Here is a 20,803-nt window from a genome sequence, read left to right as displayed (position 1 = left end):
ACAGTCTCAGATAAAGGTCAGCGGCTAAGATATGCAGTTAAAACAATCAGTGTAAAGGTTTTTATTATAAGTCTTAAATAAATGAATTTGTTCACACTAGTATGGTGGCCCTGAAGTGCAAATCACAACGGCAAAACAGAAAACACTACGGCAAATCAGAAAACACTACGGCATTAACCAAACTGGAAGAAGAAGGTACCCTCTGGGGACATGACTCGTCGCTGATTGGACTGAGTGTACCTACTTCTTCTGGTGCTGTTGTGTTTTCTAATTTACCGTTGTGTTTCTAATTTGCCGTTGTGTTTTCTAATTTGCCGTTGTTTTTTTTTTATTTGCCGTTGTGTTTTTTGATTTGCCTTTGTGTTTTCTGTTTTGCCGTTGTGATTTACACTTCAGGGCCACCGTACACGAGAGGAAAAAGTCAGAGAATAAGTAATAGGAGTCAACTACCGTCTAAACCGTGTTATGTTTTTTTTTGGGGGGGAAGTTCATTTTCTATCTGTCAAATTGTTAAAACATACAGTAGGTGCGAGCGGAATTGCCATCTCTTGCACCATTCAGCCAGTGCACCAATAGAGAAAACAGTCCCTTATTCTTGAACTGAGACACTGTAAATGTTCTATTTGGGGTAAAATGGATGCTGGGTTTGAGTTTGGACATTTTTAACAATAGAAGGAAATCATTTTCTACAGTCAGCAGTAGTAAGTTACAAAGCTAAGCCATGCCAGATTTCTTCCTTTGATTCATTATATTTTAACTACTGAAGTCAGAAAGTGAAGAGGAACTTCTGTGAGAAGTTTAAATTATGAAAAGTATTACTGGAAGGTAAAGCCTCAGTGCTGTGTGTTTTAGAACTGCATGGCCCTTTTTCCTTTTTCTACTTCAGTAAACACATAAAGTAGAGCAGCTGGTATCACCCGTCTCTTTGTTCTGAATGTCAATTGTTATTTTAGAAAAGAGGTTATCATAATCACATCACCCTACCACAATCTGCCTCTGCTTAACAAGTGCAGCAATGGCAGGGAAGGCAACTAACAGCTTCGAATATCCTCTCTGCCCTGATGGCGATTAAAAATCAGACAGCTCAAATAGAGGCTTACATTGTTCACTGGCTTTGGGTACAGATAGATAACGTGCAGAGAGATGCTGTACTGTAACACAGGGTATGATTGGTTCATCTCTACTTTACACAGAGTATAATGTAGCATTCATCTCTTTCTATGCCTGCTTTGTTGTGCAGCCCCAGTGAGAGTGTACTGATGTGCCTTAAATAACTGGCTTGCTTTCTCACTGTGCTGTTTTAGCAGCAGAAATCAGCATATTTGGAATGTGCTCCATGATGGACCAGTTCATTTGAGTATTTAATATTTCTGGTGTACAATACCACAGCAATTGAAGTGTAGAGCATCTTTGGCCTGAGAGCCCTCTCTGCTGTGTTTATGTACTCAGGCTATCGCATCTCACACAGGTAGGGCCTCTAGTTGAGTGCTCTCCAACTCGTACTGATTTCATGGCACGTTGGTTTGCCTTCTTCCACTAGCTTAGAGCCCATCAGTTATGCACCACTGGATTTGGACCTGACTGGTTGCCGGAGCAGGTTTTAGTGCTTATTTGATTTGCATTTTGCTGCACTCTCCCCAGAGAGCCTCACCTGTTCAAGGTAGATTACAGCGAAGGCCAGCAGCAGGGTGGAACATAGAACCCAGGGGTCCACTGGCCATTCAAAAGCTACAGCAGCAGGGTTGGATAGTTGTGCGCTTAAACTTTGTGATTATATCCTGATTATGTTGACAATCCATTCTGGAAAGCTGCAAGTCTCAACAGGCAAACAGCAGCTTTGAGAATTTCAATACATTTTGTACAAAGTTTGGTTTTACTGTTATTTTTCTTCACTTGAGTTTTTGAGAAGCTCTCATGGGAGAACATTCTACTCACTGAAGACTAGCAATCATCTCTATTTTATCACAGCAAACCAGCAAAGGGAACTGCAACACTAAAGACAGAAAGAACTTCAAAGGACCTGGATCAAATGTTTTCAGAGCCACACTGAACAGAGAATGGGCAATGAGCACATACTGTATTGTTCTGCCTGTTTGTCAGACTGATAACCTCCAGATGTCAGCTCCAGGGCTTGGGGGCTTCAGGCCTAAAGAATGGTCCAGCAATGTGCAGACTGCCTGGGAGCAGAGAGCTGCCAGCTGGCCCAGGCTGCCTGTGGGTTTGAGGAGCCGCGGGTACAGCAGGGACACACTTACTGACTCCTTGTCATGTGTTAACACACATCAACAGTCTGGGACATGCATAAACACACGGACAAATACACCCGCACATATGCTCACGCATTGTACACATTTGAACGTGTGCACACATGCTTGCATGAAGGCCAACACACACGAGTTCCCATATGTACACACAGGCATGACTGAGCACACCCCACATGTACATCTCTAATAAGCACCTAATGTCCAGGCGGCGATGAAGAGCCTGATCTAGTTATTCGGGGTTTCTTTTGTAATTCTGCATTTGTCATATAGCCAACAGCCTGCCGTCTGCCATGCTGTATGAAAGTGCCAGTCACATGCAGCCGCTGTGCTGACATCATCCACAAGTAGAGTTGCAACAAAGTACATCTCCCCTTAATTATTTATCTTCCCTTATGTCTCCCTGCCTGACCGTCTCTCTTTTTCATTTCTGTTTTGGCAACATTTTCAAAGGAATGTTTGAGCTCAACCAATCGGATGCTTTCACATCTTCAGTGTCAGCTTTATTCGTAGGAGGGCTGATTGGTTTAAAGAAACAACTCTTTCATTGTGTGTTTTTGCTGATAGCTGTGGAGGCAGATGAAGACTTTTTCATGGCAGCAGCTTGCTGGACTTGGACTGGATGAGGAGGAACAGAGCTGTGGTATCATGTATGTTATAAATGTCCATATGCACTGACTTATATTCAGTCCTGATTATTCAACATCATCTGCCAAAGAGAGCGGCTGTTTATCCTCATTTGCGTGTTTGTTTGTTTCCGTACATCATTGTTTGTTTTCCCTTGATTTTTGTTTGTTTCAAATGAGCATCGGCAAATATGCACACAGCGGCAGAAACACAGACAGAGACTAATTCCACCTGCCGCCCATGCAGGGGCCTGGCAGCACCCAGCCTCCCCTGTGCCAATTGGTACCTGTTAGTGTTGTGGATGAGTGGAGCTGCAATGAGAGTTATCTTATCTGGGAAACACATCTGGTCCACTTGTTCCTCTATCTGTCCTCTAACCAGCCACCCGCTCACCCTGCTCTCTTTACGTCACTAAACCCTCAGCTCTGGCAGTCAGGAGGTCTGCTCTGAGCTGCCTGTCCAATCCTCTGAGCTGTGAATGTGCAGAGAGTTCAAACAAAAGAGGAAAAATATACACTTAGCCTGCACAGGTGTGGCTTACAGGTGTATATTGATAGGAGAACTCCTGCCTTGTGTTTGGCATGGCAACCTGAGTGAGGTGATGTCTACACACGTGTCTTTCTGCCTGCACGACTGCTAACGTGTGTGTTCAAGGTGGGATGAGCAGGAGGATTTCCACTGAGCTTCAGGTGACAGCAGCCTGCTGCCAGTGTGTGTGTGTGTGTGTGTGTGTGTGTGTGTGTGTGTGTGTGTGTGTGTGTGTGTCTGTGTGTGTGTGCATGTGTGTGTGTGTGTGTGTGTCTGTGTCTGTGTCTGTGTGTCTGTGTGTGTGTGCATGTGTGTGTTTGTACACAGAGCAAGAGACAACAATAGGATTAGGTGGATTACAGCAATACAACCATCTTACAAAGGAGGACACCATAGAGGATGGGGAAAAAACATGCAGTCTTTTACACACCCTTCTAACCCCTATTTCAGCAGGATGAGCACAAACACAATCTTCTTGCTGCAGATATAGCTGCAGGGGGTTGTGTACACACCCATATATTCTTACATAGGTGTTTCTCAAATTGCTGTTGTCCTGCGAGATGTACAAACATACTTTCGCTGCTAAAAACTAAAAGTTGTATACAAGCCCACACAGGACAGTAATCCAAACAGTCTGCTCACTTTGTTCTACATTTTTTATATAGAGAAAATATCTCTCTTGTCCTGGTTGACATTTTGAGTTGCGCATGTTCCAAGTGATTGCTCCACAAAGAAAACTGCAGGGGGGTTGCCTGTTTTTCTCCTCTGTTACCCTCATTATTACACTGCTATTTCATCAGACCTGTTTAACTGATGACAGGCTCCTGTCAGGCCAAAGTGTCACATTGTTTTCAGACTGCAGCGGGGGAATAGAGGACAGGGACAGGCTTGCATAATATTTTCTACAGGAAAAATCCAAACAGGTATACACAGACAGACTAAAGCACCTTGGTGGACAAAATCCATCCATGTGGCTTCTGTAGGGGATTTGGCAGGATGTCTGCCTTATGCCAAAGACCTTATAAAATGTGATGAAGCAGCATTCAGAGAATTTTTTTTATTTCCTCATGTTTGCCCCTGTGTCACTCTCCCAAAATGGCTTTATTGTACAAATGTCACCCAGTGTTTACTTCCAATTGTAGCAGAGGGGAAAACTTGTCATTTATAGCACTTTAAAGATTCATCTTCTAACATGTCCAGGAAAAATATAGCATTTTCAAATGATGGAGTCATTCAATGTGAATGTGGTGTGATATGACATGATATGATATGATTGATTTATGTTTTTTGTTTTTTTGTGTTTTAGGTTGGCTTTGAGGAAATGTTTTCAAGAGTCTGGGAATCCCAACCCAGAGTTATCAAGTTTACTCGAAAACATCAGAGGAGCTCCTCTGCCAACGGGCTGAGGCGACAAAAGAGAGACTGGGTCATTCCACCCATCAATGTGCCTGAAAACTCCAGAGGACCCTTCCCTCACATGCTCGTCAGGGTGAGTGACAGTTTGTATAATTCCAGCAAAAACGTCTTTTATTGAAGCAGAATGTCTTTGGTGCGCCGCAAAACTTTTAGAAAAATTGTCTTTCAAGAGAAAAGCTGTGATTGAAAAAACGAGGTAGCCAACCAATGTTTCGTTTCAGAGTGCTTATTCAGGCCAGGCAGGAGAGGAGATTAGAGAATATACAGGTATACCTCTCACAATCACCATGAGACCAAGAGACTCAACATTCTGGTATTTTCTATCAGACACAACCCAGCAGGCGAAAAACACTGCTCTTGTCTCTGATTTAAGTCATGATGCCAGATGATTTGTCTGCTGTGCCTCTGGGCACTGAAGACAGGTAGAAAAAAAAATCTTTGCCTGGAAAGCACACAAATACTCACTTCATACTCTGTCTCAGAAGAATAGATCAGAGGATTACTCAGAAGTATTCTCTCTCAGTGATGCTTCTACACCTGTTAATATAGCTGCTTGACATTTTTTCACATCACAGAACATCTCTTTGTTGATTACAGCACACCTAAATTGATTATAATGACTTCCATATTGTTCTGAGCTCCCCAGACACCCCTCAAAGTGAAATTAATGTTAGGTAAAGGGATGCTTTAGAAAGCAGGCAATTTGATTAAGTAACAATTTTCCAACAAACAAAAGAGTTAACATCATTTTATTGAATATGTTGTGATGGATGCTGATGATTTCAGTTCATTTGATTGTTCCGGTACAGGCATCACTACACTCTGCATTACAGTCGCAGGCTGCTTACAAAGTTTGTGTATGAAAACTTTCTTTGTTGGATTCATGAACGAGTTTGGGCTTTTTAGTAAAATTGTTAGTATGCTTAATATTTTTACTTTGCTTTTATTTGATAGCATTAAGTTTCTAAATAAAACATGTTAAAAAAGAGACATAACAAAACAAGAAAGGAGAAGGTAAGTATTGTTTGGGGAAGGTGACATGCAGGGAATATTGTACTCTTTGCCACTGGGAAGATACCTATTATGATCATTAACCACCCAAATCAACAGGGGCCAAATGCATTTCATTTAGATTTATGACCTTGAAATATGTCCATACACAGTCTTGTGTCAGATCTAGTAAGCCATGGATAAGGATGGTTCTGTGTTGTGAACTGTGTAAAATAAACTGTGGATATAAGGAGATAGCGATCCTGATGGGTGTGTCTGTCTCAATGAAAGAAAATAATCCACCAAAATTCAACAAATGGCACCTGCAAGGTAAACGACTTAACGCCTCACTATTTATAGCACCCATAGTCATCTTCACTGAATGTTGGGAAGGTTTTGTTTCAGTTTGTAATGTTTAGAGACATTTTCCTCTCAGATAAGTTTTAGAACTAAAAGACAGTGAAATCATCAAACAAGGAAAAAAGCATTGCAGAATACATGAAAAGAATAGCACAACTGAGCTGAACATTAAAAGATCTGACATTAAAAGACACATTCATAATGTTAAGGGTACACTGTAGAAATCTTAGTTGTTAGTTGAATTGACGTGCAACCTGAAAGAATATTGCATATTGGATTTGGACTCTCATCTTCTTTTTCTCATTTTCAATTTTCTACCAAATCACACAGGGCAACCTGCAGAAAGAGGCCAGTGTAAGTTTCCTCAAGTATGCTTGAGGGATGCACTGGCTGGCCTGATGTTCTTCTTTTATTAACACTATTTTATGTGTAACCACAGTTGTTGCCATGCATCATTTATACATTAAGAAGAAATCCAAAGCGAATTCCCATGGCAGCATCATGCTGCTGCTGCTGCTGCTACTCCAAACTCTCACTCCATTCCTCTTATCAGACACCCAGACAGACATGCAGCTTGTACTAGCTTTACACACACACACACACACACACACACACACACACACACACACACACACACACACACACACACACACACACACACACACACACACACACACACACACACAAACACATACAGACAGAGAGAGAGCAACACACCCACAAAGTCTCTTACGCCCATTTGTACAGCAAGGCTTACACTACCGGATTACGGAAATCGCCTTTCACAAACGTGTCGGCAAGAGGGCAGATTTTCCAGCAAACCATGGAAGCACTCCCCCTCACACAAAGACACACACAGTGGGGCCATGGGGTGTTGGGGTTGGAAGTTGGGCACCAAATTGTGCTGCCCTGCTGGAGACATGGACCCTCTTTTATCCCTGTTTCACATGTCGGCTGTTAGATGGTTGGATTAAACCTGGAGGACATCCTTTGTGCGTGTTTAGGTTGGGTTGGTCTTAGTGTGTTTGTGTGTAGGTGTGTGTAACCATTGTCTAGCTTGCATATATGTGAACACAGTATGGGTCTGTCTCAGCCCTTAGCCATGGCTGACAGCAGTGCACCATGGGGGATGTGAGTCATGCTGTCCCGGCTCTCTGTGCAGCAGCACACTGCATCCTGACAGACAGCTGAAGGGGAGAACAGAGGCCAGTTCAGGCTTTGTCTCAGAAGAGGACGAGAACAACGCTTAAAGCACCCACACTTGATTTCAGGACACGCCTGCTCCTCTGTGCTGTGCAAACTCTTTTAGTTTTCTTTACCTGTGTTTCTTCACTCAGTCAGGTTCACTGGGTCTATAAAGACCAATTAACCTTCACTGTGTAATTACAGCTTTGCAAGCATCAAAGGATGCAAATGACACGCCCAGAGAGGTGTGAAGTGGACCACTGATGGTTTTCTCTTTGATTCAGTGTGAGTGGAGAAAGAACAGACAGCAAGGTACTGAGAGGCTGATGTAGATCTGCTGCTGTGGGGCATTTGATTGATCCCAAGCAAATTAAATTCCATGTACAAAAATGAATTATTGCTGATTAAATCGTAAATAATAATTAATATGATGATTTGCTTGCATCTTTTCCTTTGTTGCCATTACATCATATTTATGGCTCTACTAAGGTAATGTTTTAGAGCATTATGACATTATCACCAGCTATTTTCATCACAGCCCTCTAAATCAGAGGAACTTATAGTGGTTCAGCTTCTGGATGCTACTTTCTGTTCCTCGAAACAAACAAACAAACAAACAAACCAAACATACAAACAAAACGCTCTCCTGCTTTCTCTCACACACAAACACATACACTTACAAACACACAAAACCAAACACACGTACACATACCAATAATATATAAGACCACCATTCCACTACTGGTCATTTTAAGGCTGACATGTGCAATTCAGTTATAAAGAACCACAAGTGTTGCAGCTCTTGAGCCATTGATTTACCTTTGTGCTCAAATGGAAAATGCTTCCGAGCTTTAGCTGTCAGATGATTTGACATGACAGATGTAAGTGCAGTGGAAATAGAGAGGTTGAGAAACAGCTTGAGTTAAATGGATACTGGGGTATATGGCGAGAGACACTCTTTTTGAGAAACTGAAGGCGAGAGATGAAAAAGAGAGAAAGGGGGACAGCCTGAGATTGAAAAAAAAATGAAAAGAAAAAATAGAAAGTCTTTGGAGAGCGCTGTAAATCTGCAGGGTGAGGGAGGCCAACATTAGTTTCAGGCCATTTGTGGCATTCTCATCTCAACTGTCTCCTGCAGCACCTACACTGGGGCCAATGAGGCAAAACTGATGGAAAGCAGTCTGAATATGGGAGAGAAAAGACTCTGCTTTCATTTAAGCAGGCCTCAAACACTGGCTCCCTCCCTGACCCACGCTTAGGACAGAGAAAAGGACAATATGAGCTGGAAATAATTGAGCACATTGTGGACGGTTGTTTTAATATGATGTGATTCTGCAGCCGAGGGAAAGACTAAAGAGAAATGTCTGCGTTAGCTGTTTCTTTCAGTCTGCATGACTCTGTGCCCTTTCCAAGCAGCTAAATGAAACCGTAATGAAATGTATAATATATAGACTTTATCATTCATTCACATTGTGGAAGAAATGATGGTCTTAAGGTGAATAGGTGAATGGGCCTATTAGAGTGCATCTCAGTATGATTTGGTTTACCTCATTATTTTGAATAGCCCATTATGCTAGTGCTCATGGGTAATATAATACTGCACAGTGTGGTTCTGAATGTATCACAGTCAGAATGACTGGGGGGCCCTCTTTGGAGGGATTTTATCAAAATCAAACCGAAGCACACAAACAAAACAAACAATAAAGTTCACTTGAGATAACTTTCAACACTTTGGCAGAAGAAAACACCAAGCTCACTTTAGAAATGGAAGAAATATACAGACTTCTGTTAGTTTTTGACGTGGTTTATTGTGTTTGGAGGCTATAATAAATAGATACAAAAACGTGATTTGACAGACAGACAGTTTGGGGGAGCCACTTAGTTTAGTGTTAGCTCTCTAGCATTGTTATATCTGTACCACTGTTTCCTCAGCCCCCAAAATGAAAACACAGAGGTTTATTTACAACCTCCTATTGCACAGTGTATTTCATTACAGCTCGTAATGAGCTTGTAATATGCTTTTGGATACGCTTGTTTTGTCTGCTTTTTTATTGCATCTCTTGTGCACTTGAACACGTTGTGTCTGACATCGTGCTTGTGCACCCAGTATGTGTGTATGTTTGCGTTTCCACCAACACAATGCTTGGAAAGGTAAGCAGATTGAATTATTCAAGAACAACCCCATCTAAATTTAACACTTAACATAACTATTATACAAGTATTTATTCCCCCAACCCGGTTCCTGTAATTTCCTTCAAGTCTGTAAGTGGTAGTGTGGAATACATAACAGCTACTAAAACTCAATCAGCATCCACAGCCCATGTTGTTTATATGTATATAAATATATATGTATGCATATATATATTTCTGTATATTATATACATGCATAGCACTACCTGTTAAAACGTGTTACCAGGACTTGTCAATTTGCACTAGTGTTTAGGTCAAGTCATTAAATCTCAACTACAAGTTATGTCTCCAGTCTTCCGTGTTCAAATCACCAAAGAAGAATCCAATCCAAATCTATGTCAGAGTCAAATCTCTATTGAATTGACTGAAGATTCATACAGGGGAGCGTTGTTTCACTTCCAACTACTCAGTGCATACACCTTGACTCACACACTATTAATTAGAATCTTAACAAGCCATACATCTTGGACCATTAGCTGGCAGCAATCTAACAAAAGTCCAAATAGCTCAAACATCTCACTGGATTTTCATCATGAGAGATGTCTTTTAAAATTTAAGCTTGTCACCTTCTCAATTTCAATGATTTTTTTATTTATTTAAACATGTCACACTGCACTTGATTGCATTTGCTGTAAAGTGTATGATTCCTGTTGTCTCTTCAGGCACACAGTAACTGTTGCTGAACAAGACGACATGTAAACACACATGCAGGTGAACATATGTGCCAGCTCTGCTCCAATACATAAAAATGACCCAAAATCAAAACAGTCAATTAAGAAATCTGTCTTCCTCTCCAACTTCCAAGTCACAATGCAATCAGTGATCAAGTCCAAGTACAGGTCATCAGTGTTCAAGGCCAAGTAAAGTCATAGAATTCAGAAGTTGTGACTTAAGGCTGATTTATACTTCTGCGTCGCCCCTACGCACCAGGGTCTGACGGGGACATGAGCACCACATACTTGTGCAGTAATGTGTCGGTGTCGCGCAGCAATACTCCGCTGAATCGCTTGAGGACAGCGTGGTCTCTCTGATAGCCGGTCGCCTGCTTCCAGCCTGGCTACGATCTCTGTTTACTTTTCCTCAGTGATTCAGAGCGTGTTATGTTAATCTACAACTGATACATGTTACTGTTTGTCATACAGACATGATTACATGAAGAATAGAGAGGAGGAGATGAAATACACGGCCGATGTGTGGCCGATGTCCGGGACCCCGGAAGTGCTGTGAATGCGGGAAATACAAGCTGCTGAGCGGACCAATCACAGAGCTTGCGGTCCGTGTCGGAGTTGGTTTTGATTAATTGTAATGTTTTGAGTATTGTCCTTGGACCATGAAAAAAATTGATATTTCCCCATGAGTGAGAGCAAACTATGTGTAAAAAAAGAAGATGAATGTGCGTTGTGAACTCTTATTTCATCCTACTATCTAGTTAATTCGACCACTAAATATCAGGAAAGCACTGTGCCTGGGGTTATGACTTTGACCAGGTTTTTGTTTGTATCCTCAAGACAGCAACAGTCCATCTTTGCGCCTGACTACACCTCATTTCAAAACCAAAACACCCATGGGCGCTAATGTTAGCACAAGATCACAATGTGAATGCTGGGAGAAATACTGAGGAATGCATCTGGTAGAAATAACACTAACACTTGCACTGCATGCCAAGACACTTTGAGCAAAGTGCATAATGAAGATCTTTGTCTTAATTGAACACAAGCTTATAAAGTATTGGTGCATGTGTGAGTGTAAAAGCTGCCTTGCATGTAACTGCACAATTCTTCCTGCCTGATCTGAAGGGCAGTTATCTTTTCTTACAACGGAGCAGGTAAAGATTATCACTTAATTAATCAGAGCCATTTCAATACCTCAGAATGTCTCAAATAATTCAGTCTTTGATTTCTCATTACATGGCAGTTATGGCTCATGTCGATACAGCTAATAAGCACTGGTTCATTCAATAAGCAACTCATTACAACTCAGTCTCATGCACTCATACTCATTTTTTTTAAAGTCTGTGCAGCATCAGTCTGTGATGAAGGTTCACAGTGAGTTTAGCTTTCAGCTTCAAGAAGCAGACAGAGTTTGTCTCGCCTGTTTGAATCAGGACTTCCCTCTTTCCCTTTTTCTCCCAGAATCGAATATCTCCACAACAACAGCAAGGTCTCCAGGAATAAAGTTCTCTTTAATCTTTTTTCACATATTTTCATAGAAAGAATTGTTTAACCAGCAGTCTTCAAACCTGACTCCTTCGTGATGGTCTTTTGGGGTACTTTTTGAAGCCTCTGTCATAATCTTTAGTTTACAGTGTCTTACTTTTACAGCTTGTTTTATACTCACTGTTTTTATTAGACAGATTGTGTATAAAACATTATTTCTATCTAAAGCTTATACTTAGAAACAGAGCTGACACTCATCACACATTTTAAATTGTGACCCTGTAAGTAAGTGCTTGAGACAGAGACACAAAAGTACAACCAAACTTTGTAGTCTCTTTTTACTATGAACAGCATCTCATGCTATGGGGACCTAAAAAAAGGAATTATATTTTATTTTTATAAAGTAGGCAAGAAACATGTCTCCAAAGAAGTTGTAGCTAGGCTTCTTTTCAGCTGCACAAAATAAAAGGCAAATGTCTACCAGTGTTCACCCAACTATTTATTGGGGATAATTTGAGTACCTTTGGTCCTAATCAGAAATACAGAGATACCAAAGACTATCCATCTCTAGAATTTGCCTTGAATTACTCTAAAGACAGGTTGATAACTGAGTTAAAAAGTTGACTATTTTAGCGCCTTCAGATAATGTTCAAATCAGAGTGCTGTGATTTGAGATAAAGAAACAGAAGACTGAGTACTTAAATTAAGTAAAATCAAATAAGTTTCCATTGAGTTGAACTCTCGACCAAGAGCTTATTTCCTGCTGTTTGTGCCCAACACAACACAATTTCAGCTCAGGTTGATTTGATAGTGTTTTTTTGTTTTTGCTCTTATCAATACCCAGCTGATTTTACAGACACTGAACTGTATTTGCTGTCCAAACCTCATGACCATCCATAGTCTCAGTAGGCTGGGCTCCTCATCTATATTCATCTATGTGTATGAAGAGTAAGAAGCATACAAATCCTTACTTTTCATCTAATATAGATTTCAATAAGATGTCAAGACTGTATTTGGTGCTTGCTGCACTGCTAACACAAAAATCCCTAAATCACATCAGTGACGTCTGTCAGACTCTCAGATGCTTTCCATTCAAAATACATTCATTATTCTGTACCTACAACGATGAGACACAAAGTCTTTTAAAACCACTAAGAGTAACACATGCAGTAAAGTTGGTTAGAATTTAATAAGATGTAATTGTATGCAAATGTATTCAGATATTATTATATAATTTAAGGTACCAGGTGTAGTGCATAAATTAGCCCTAGGCCTATGCTGTTAATGGAGGTCGGTGCAGTTTTACATATTTCGCCTTGTGATATTTTTTTCCAGGAACGTAGAATAGGGGTTGTGTGTATTTGTGTATTTGTTTGTATCCATATACTGTAGTGCTTGTGTGTGTGTTTGTCATTCTCAGCATCCCCGGTTGGACAATTAGAAGGTGACAGTCCCATTAGAGACCACCATGCAGTACAAAGGCTGAGTGCTGTTGTGAGTGACACAGAGCTCTGCCTCTCACTAAATAACTGTCAGTCTGCCCTCGTCCACTCTGACCCCTCTGGCAGCCTCCCTCCGAGCCACTCACACTTCCCCCTGGACTCTCATTGGCAGCCTCAGCAGCTCCCCGAGCCAAGCACAGCCCTTCTTTTAAGCCTGGCCTCCAACTGATTGGTTGGACCCCACTAGCCTAAGGCATGCCAGAAGGGCTTTCAACTGGCCTCAGGGTGCTGCTGATTGGCCGGTCTGTCAGGGTCGCGTGTCCCCTACGGGAGCTTGTGGAAACAGGTTGGGTTGAGGGATTCAATTTGACAATAGCAGTAGGTGAAGATGGGAAGTGCAGAGCAGCAGAAAGCTCTTCACTGCCCTCTCCTACCCCCACCCCCAACGATAACTCTGTTTCATCTCTCTCTCTTTAATGCTGCTGTCTTTCTCTTTACTCAGGCTTCCTGAAACCAACCAGATCTTCACTGTAGTTGTCTTATTGGTTATATTTCTGCGCATGGAAGATTGGTACCATGGTCTACCTGCAATTGTTGTGTTGGGAAGTTTTGGTCAAAGCAGGAGAATATAATGAGCTGAGACTCTTCGGGGGTCCAGTTTTTTGGTAGGCCAAGACACAATTGTCTCTTCCTCCGTCTTTTCTTTTTATTCCCATCACAGACTTGGGGAATGTGGCTCTCTTTATATAGTCAGACAGAATGGCTGCATTTGCTCCATTCTTCTCCCCTCACTGTGAATCAGGGGAATTAATGCTATTGTTAATGCAGAGAGACCGCCGGTACATTTCAACAGGATTCTTGCCTCTTGCAGAGCTCATCTAAATTGCCTGGCTAATGCTGTAATTGGTTTTGTGAGTCACTTCTTAACTTCCATTAATATTTGTTCTCCCTCTAATTGCCCCCTTTTTCCAATCCTACATTTCTTCCTCTGTCTGGTTAATGGTCTGAGGTGGAGGCAGGGATGTGCATGTAAGTGTGCACGCTTGAGAGAGCATCTAATCTATTTTTTAGCAGACAAAATGTTAAACCCGAGGGACTATTTTCTGACTTCCAGGTATCGATGCATGATAAAAAGGTGGGAGTCGGGGGTATTTGAGTTTAAGACAGAGACATCAAAGAAGTCATGGTCAACACTGAAGGAAAAACCTCCAGATTCCTGTGATCCTTATGAAAAAACAAATAAATAGATAAACTTTATTCCAAAGACTATATCTATTTTTTTAAAAGCCCCAAACTCTTTTTCATGTGAAGGTTATTTATTGGATACACTGCCGGCATTCAGAACGCTTTCTCCTGTTCATTAAAAGACATATTACTTGACAATATCTACGCTTTCTCTGATGTTTTTTTTTTCTGAGCTTTATCCCTCTTTTCACCCTCACCTATAACTGGATTGTCTTTTCCTCTTAAACATCACATTACAAACAGCTCCTCTGGAGGGAGAAAAAACACCACCCAAAAAGCTTTCAGCTTTGTTACCTTAAATTGTCAAAAAGGAAAAAGTCTTATTCTATTATTTTTAAATAGAAATCCACTTCACATAAACATTACCCCAGGACACCTCAGGAACGCAAAGGATTCAGTTCTGTTGACCACTTTAGGAAGTGGAGACGAATGACTGAATAACAATGTCCGTATTAGAGCAGACAAACCTTCAGGTTTGCTTGTTGGTGTTGATGGAGCTCTTGCCACCTCCTTTCCTCTGGGAGAGATGGAAGAAGGGAGCACTGAGGAGAAAGAGTCAGAGAGAGACAAACGGAGGACAGATACAGACAGAATGGCAGAGCACAACAAATGAAAAGAAAAAAATATGTATTTCGTGGCTGCACAAGGCTTGGTTCTTTTCCCATTTCGTTTCCGATCCATTATGGACTAACATGCCTGTGTGCCGAGGCCCCGACACCGCCGCTCTTTATGAGTATCAGGGATAACTGTCTGCGACGCTGCCTGTCAGCGGCTCTCACTTGAGAGATATTAAACCAGAGCTCTCTGCAGCTTCTACCTCACAGACCTCCTATGTGACTATTTTTAAAAGCATCCGCACCATTCCCCTCTCATGACGCCACTAAACTGACAGGTTTCACCCTCTTTATCACCACACTCCTGCCTGTAAGGCTGTTATTGTATTTTTGAAGGAAGGAAAGTTCGAAGCCTAGCAAGAACTTGATATCCCACATTTTCCATAATTGGAAATTTTATTTCCATTTTGTCAGCCCATCTCTCTCGCTATTTTTTTTCTTTCATCCTCTGCTTCACTTTTCCTCCTCCGTCATTTTTGTTGGATGTTTGTGTGGATGGCCTATCAGACTGTTTGAATTCCTCTCTCCCATCAAAAGCAGGGCAAATCTGCTTTGAAGAGTGACAAGCACACAGCAGGAAGGATCAAAGCAATGCAAAACTGAAATTTAAGAGGAAGTTAAAAAGCATGTAGTTTTGCCATTTCCCTCATGTTCAACAAAGAGAAAACAGATACTGTATATCAGCAGGGAAGGATGAGACATTATCAAACAGCGATTTTCAAGGATGCCTGTGTAGTGTGCAGACACTCAGATGCTTTTGATAATGCTGTTTAACGAAGCAATTCAACCATTTGCATTGACTTATGCTAGATGGCATTCCAGCATCCCCACGAGGGCAAAGGTTTGCTGTTGCATCTGAATATTTTAACAGGAAGGTTTAACAGTGGTGACACTAAAGTCAGGCTGCTCAAGATAGGAAAATCAATAGTCTATTTCAGCATGAAGGCATCATTTTCTTTCTTTAGAACTACTCACTGAGGTGCCAGACCTGCTATAAATCTGCTATGGAAACCTACAAAAAATGAAAGCATATTTTTAAACTATCCGACATCTTGCCAGCAAGTTCCAGAGTCGACAGGCAGTAGTGTAAAAAATTAGCAGAAAAGCCGTTGAAATTATCAATGTAAGCTTAGAGCTGAAATTACAGGAAATGTACACTACTTGAGGGAAATTTGAGTTATTTAATGGGGAAGAGTAAAGCATCAGAGAGCAAATTAGATTTTCTTTCTTAAAACCCTATTTAAAAGTGTTAAATGCCCTAATCCGCACAATGAATCAACCATCTGCTGCTCAAACAGAACACCTCAAAGTAATCCACACTCTGAGAACTTTTCATCATTATCTAAACTTTGTTCAGTAACAATCTGAATCTTGCTTTCATCCCCACTTAATAACCACATTTTATTTGTCGTGTGCTTGTGCACTTACACAGTTCAAAAATAGAGCAGGGAGCAGGCTTGTGAGTATATGAGGCATGCAGTCAGTAAGTAGTTTCTATTAAAGGCATCCAGATATTTGGCACACGCTGCCTTAATTATGGTTGACAGCTATGACAGTTAAAGCGTGACTGAGAGGGTGCCAGAAGGGATCTGTGATATCCTGTCTGTACCCTGAGTGTTTGGCATCACCTACTCCCATAATACACCTCAGCACAGAAATGCCAGGTTTCACTGCATTTATCTGCAGCTCATCAACAATCCCTCAAACTATCATATTTAGATCTTTCACACCAACCTGTTAGAGCTCCTGTGTTGAAGCTGTGTCCATAAATTGGATAGTGGCGCAACCAGACGTTCACTTTCTCTCCAAAAATTATAAATAGCTGACTCTGTGCTGCTTCTTTCACTTCATTTGTTCAGTATCAACCTTTTTGTTTGTATGGAAATGTTTTATTGAGTTAAACATAAGAAAGACTTAACAAATATCATGTCCAAAAATGACAATTAAGTTCAATGTAACCCTAGAACAGATAAAAAGAACAACGGTAAAACAAGCAGAGGTAGGGTTTAGAAATACATCTAGTTTTAAGGTATACTAAGAGCATCATCTAGTTTCCTTTATTCTGCTAAACATTCAATCAATCTTTATTTGTATAGCGCCAAATCACAACAAACGTTATCTCAAGACTCTTTTACAAACATAGGAGGTCTAGACCACTCTATGTCAAATTATGAACAGAGACCCAACACCACCTTAATCCACCGTGAGCATTGCACATCGCAGTATTTAGCTAGTTACAGTGGTGAGGAAAAACTTCCTTTTAACAGGCAGAAACCTCAGGCAGAAACAGACTCATGTTAGACAGCCATCATGCCTCGACCGAGTTGGGTCTGGAAAGACAGATAGAGGGGAGTAAGAGAGAGAGGTGATAGTGATGAGACGAGTAGTAGAAGCTGTTGCCGATGGAGTCTAGCACGTCCGTATCAGGTGGAGTCCAGAATGTCCGCAGTAGGAGGACGTCTACAGCAGCTCAGAGGAATCTATGAGACAATGGAGCTCAGGGACTCCAGAAAGGTCTATGGTTAGTAACTTTAATGGGACAGGCAGAGTTAAAGTAAGTGATGAAGGTGTTGGGGGGGGAAGGGGGTGAGCTAGGGTCCTAGTGTGTCAGTGCGCCAGTTCCCCCTGCAGTCTAGGCCTATAGCAGCATAACAAAAGCCGGTCCAAGCCTGAGCCAGCTTTAACTATAAGCTTTATCAAAAAGGAAAGTTTTAAGCCTACTCTTAAAAGTGGAGAGGGTGTCTGCCTCCCGGGGGGGGGGGGGGGGGGGGGGGGGTGGGGCTGATAACTGAAGGTCCTACCTCCCATACTACTTTTAGAGATTTTAGGTACAACTAGCAAGCCTGCATGTTGGGAGCGTAGAGTTCTAGAGGGGTAATAGGGCACTATGAGCTCTTTAAGATACGAGGGTGCCTGATTTTTAAGGGCTTTGTAGGTTAAAAGAAAGATTTTAAATTCTATTCTACATTTTATTGGGAGCCAGTGAAGATAATTTAACACTGAGAGATGTGCTCTCTCTTCCTAGTTCTTGTCAATACTTGAGCTGCAGCGTTTTGAACTAGCTGAAGAGTCTTTAGAGACTTATTGGGGCAGCCTGATAAGAGGGAGTTACAGTAATCTAACCTGGAGGTAACAAATGCATGGACTAGTTTTTCTGCGTGAAAATAGGCTGACCTTGAGATTTGCTGAATTTGAGAGTTGAAGGATAAATCTTGATCAAATAGGACTCCTAGATTCCTAGCCGAGGTGCTGGATGCCAGACTAATGCCATCTAAGGTACTTATATTATTAGAAAAAGTGTCTCTGAAGTGTTTGGGGCCAATAACAATCACTTCAGTTTTTTTCTGAGTTTAGCAGTAAGAAATTTCTGGTCATCCAGGTCTTTATGTCTTTTAGACAAGCTTCTAATTTAGATAACTTGAAAATTAACTATTTAAAAATAAAACAGTAATTTGTATACATCTAGCAAATTAAATTAATAATAGTGCCCACTCTGACTGTGGATCATATTTCACTCACCATGTACATTTTAGAAGTTAAGTAAACATAGACACTGCCAGAGAACATAAGTGAGGCATGTAGTGCCAGAATTAATTTTACAACAAAGTATGACAAATTCAAATTTTACTTGATTTATTTAAAATCAGACACAAAATAAGCCCCTGGTTCTGCTGAATTGCAACCTGATCAGGTAACTTCTTGCAGGTAAGGTCACCAACTTTTTCAGCACCAAATAAGGGACAAAATCTGTTAGGAGCTCAGTTCCTCTGCGATGTGTAAATGTAAAATGAAACCTAATTTGAAGTTCTACTTAAACTGTTATGTAAGTTAACATCCATCCACCTCTAAAGTGACCATTTACCCCACAGACCTCCATCTGAGAATAATTTGAGATGCATTTCATTCAAGGCAGTGAATTATCCCGTGACCAAAAGTATCATTTTCTGTCATTGTTACTTGAAGATGAAATTATTTTAGTGGAAATAAATTATTCTACCCTTATCAGGTAATCCCCTTCATGACCTTTGACAGTCACTGGTCTCCACTTTGAGAGCCACTTGAATAAACCTTAAAATTTATGATAAGATAAATTAAAGGTTGGAGCCTTACAATAAAAATAACAACCAAAATAAAATGATTTAAAATCCAAAAGAGGCATGACTCATCACGTTCCCTCTTTCCATGGATATCTCTCACTGCTCTTGACAGCTTCAAGCAGTATTTTGTTACAAACAATGCACCATTATTGCTTGCACCTTTTACTAGTATGTCCTTCTTGTGCATCTATGTAGCAGCATGCTGTGTGAGGTCATGCTCACCTCTATGGCCTATTGATAACACCTGACTGTATATAGTAGAGGCTTTAATTGAGTCACCACTGACCAGCTCAACCCAATATTTTCTATGCTTCCACCTGCTTGTTGTAGCTGTTAAGTCATTTTTTTTGGGGGGTGGGGTTATACATATTCTTATCTGCAAGCTAACCAAACAACACTGTCCAAGAGTGAATGGTTTAGCTTCTTTTCATGCCGTAGGTATATCTGATGCACCCGAGGAGGGCTGTGATTGAATGACAGTGATCAGTGCATGATGGGCTATTGTCTGTGTCAGATCTGAACTCGGATCAGTGAAGTGTCATCTAGTGATTGCAGAGAAGAAATGCCAATACATGGGACAAGTGGCGTTAAAGACAAATCAATTTAGTTCAAAATATGGGATGTCCCAGCTGATTCGGGACAGTATTCTATCCAGCCCTACTGTGGGTTGATGTGCTAGCTGCTTATTTTTCCTCACCTGCTATGTGTACAGGTCAAAGTGCTTTTTAAAAACAGATGAGTGCACCTCTAGGAGGGTAGACCGGTGACATACCATGTGTGAGCTAAGATAGCTAATCCAAATTCTGAATAATCTTTCAGTCTATTTCAGTTACTCAGTGAATTTGAGAAAACCGATTTAAAAGGATGTGTAAAGCTAGTGGAGGTTCATACTAACCCAAAAGTGTTGAAGTGCGCAATTACCAGAACAGACCAAATGCAAAGCAGAGCAACCCAGTCGGGATTCTAATCTACATAATGACCCATTCATGATGTAATATCCCCCTTAATACCTGGCTACCGACTTGAGTCATAAAGAAACTTTCACAACATATTGATTTAAAGATGGTTTTATTGACTTATGAATTAAATATGTACAGATTTAGATAATAGTACCTTCAATTCCACAGTCAATAGCGCTAACATGGATGTGGATTCCATTGCCCCATCATGCAGCAGGAACAAATACTTATCATTTCATTCAACGGCCAAGGTAAAACATTAGTAAACTTAAATAATAATCTATGAACTCAGTATTTTCATTGAAAGTAAAGTTAGTGTGAAGAAGTGTAAACCGGTGTTCTGCAGGAATATAAATTTTGACTTATTCATCATTCAGTTTTACTTTTTCCTGAAGCTTTGCAGTTGACACACCTTTAAAGATAAGTGAGGCAAGTGTCAAAACTCACCAGTTCTGCTGCAGATGCCTTGATTTTAGTACAATTATTAACATATTAATGCTGTTTAGCATGCTAACTGAAACTAGTAAGGTTTAGTGAGCCAGAGCTATTGATTTTATATGACATATGTGATCTGTTTGTCTCTGGCTTTGCTTTTGATACATGGAATAAATTACCATTATAAAGTGATTGTCAAGGAGTTTTTGCAAATCAGAATCAAATATTTAACACAGCTTGGTTATTAGTAATACATCCACACTGTCATATATATGCATTCACCATCACCTTGCTTTTT

The 20,803-nt window shown here is 40.8% G+C and overlaps 1 protein-coding gene across 2 annotated transcripts in view; it reads left to right on the top strand.

Annotated features, from left to right (window-relative positions):
• cdh4 (cadherin 4, type 1, R-cadherin (retinal)) overlaps positions 1-20,803 on the top strand; it is a 265,554-nt gene that overhangs the window by 187,918 nt on the left and 56,833 nt on the right. For both annotated transcript variants that reach the window (XM_034686336.1, XM_034686407.1), the window contains one exon: positions 4,723-4,905. In XM_034686336.1, the coding sequence (XP_034542227.1) occupies positions 4,723-4,905 (183 nt within the window). The remainder of the gene's footprint in view (positions 1-4,722; positions 4,906-20,803) is intronic.

This window comes from Notolabrus celidotus, chromosome 1 (assembly GCF_009762535.1).
Source record: "Notolabrus celidotus isolate fNotCel1 chromosome 1, fNotCel1.pri, whole genome shotgun sequence".
Classification (NCBI taxonomy): Eukaryota; Metazoa; Chordata; class Actinopteri; order Labriformes; family Labridae; genus Notolabrus; species Notolabrus celidotus.
The sequence above is the reverse complement of the archived record's forward strand: the minus strand, read 5'-3'. Positions and strand labels throughout refer to the sequence as shown.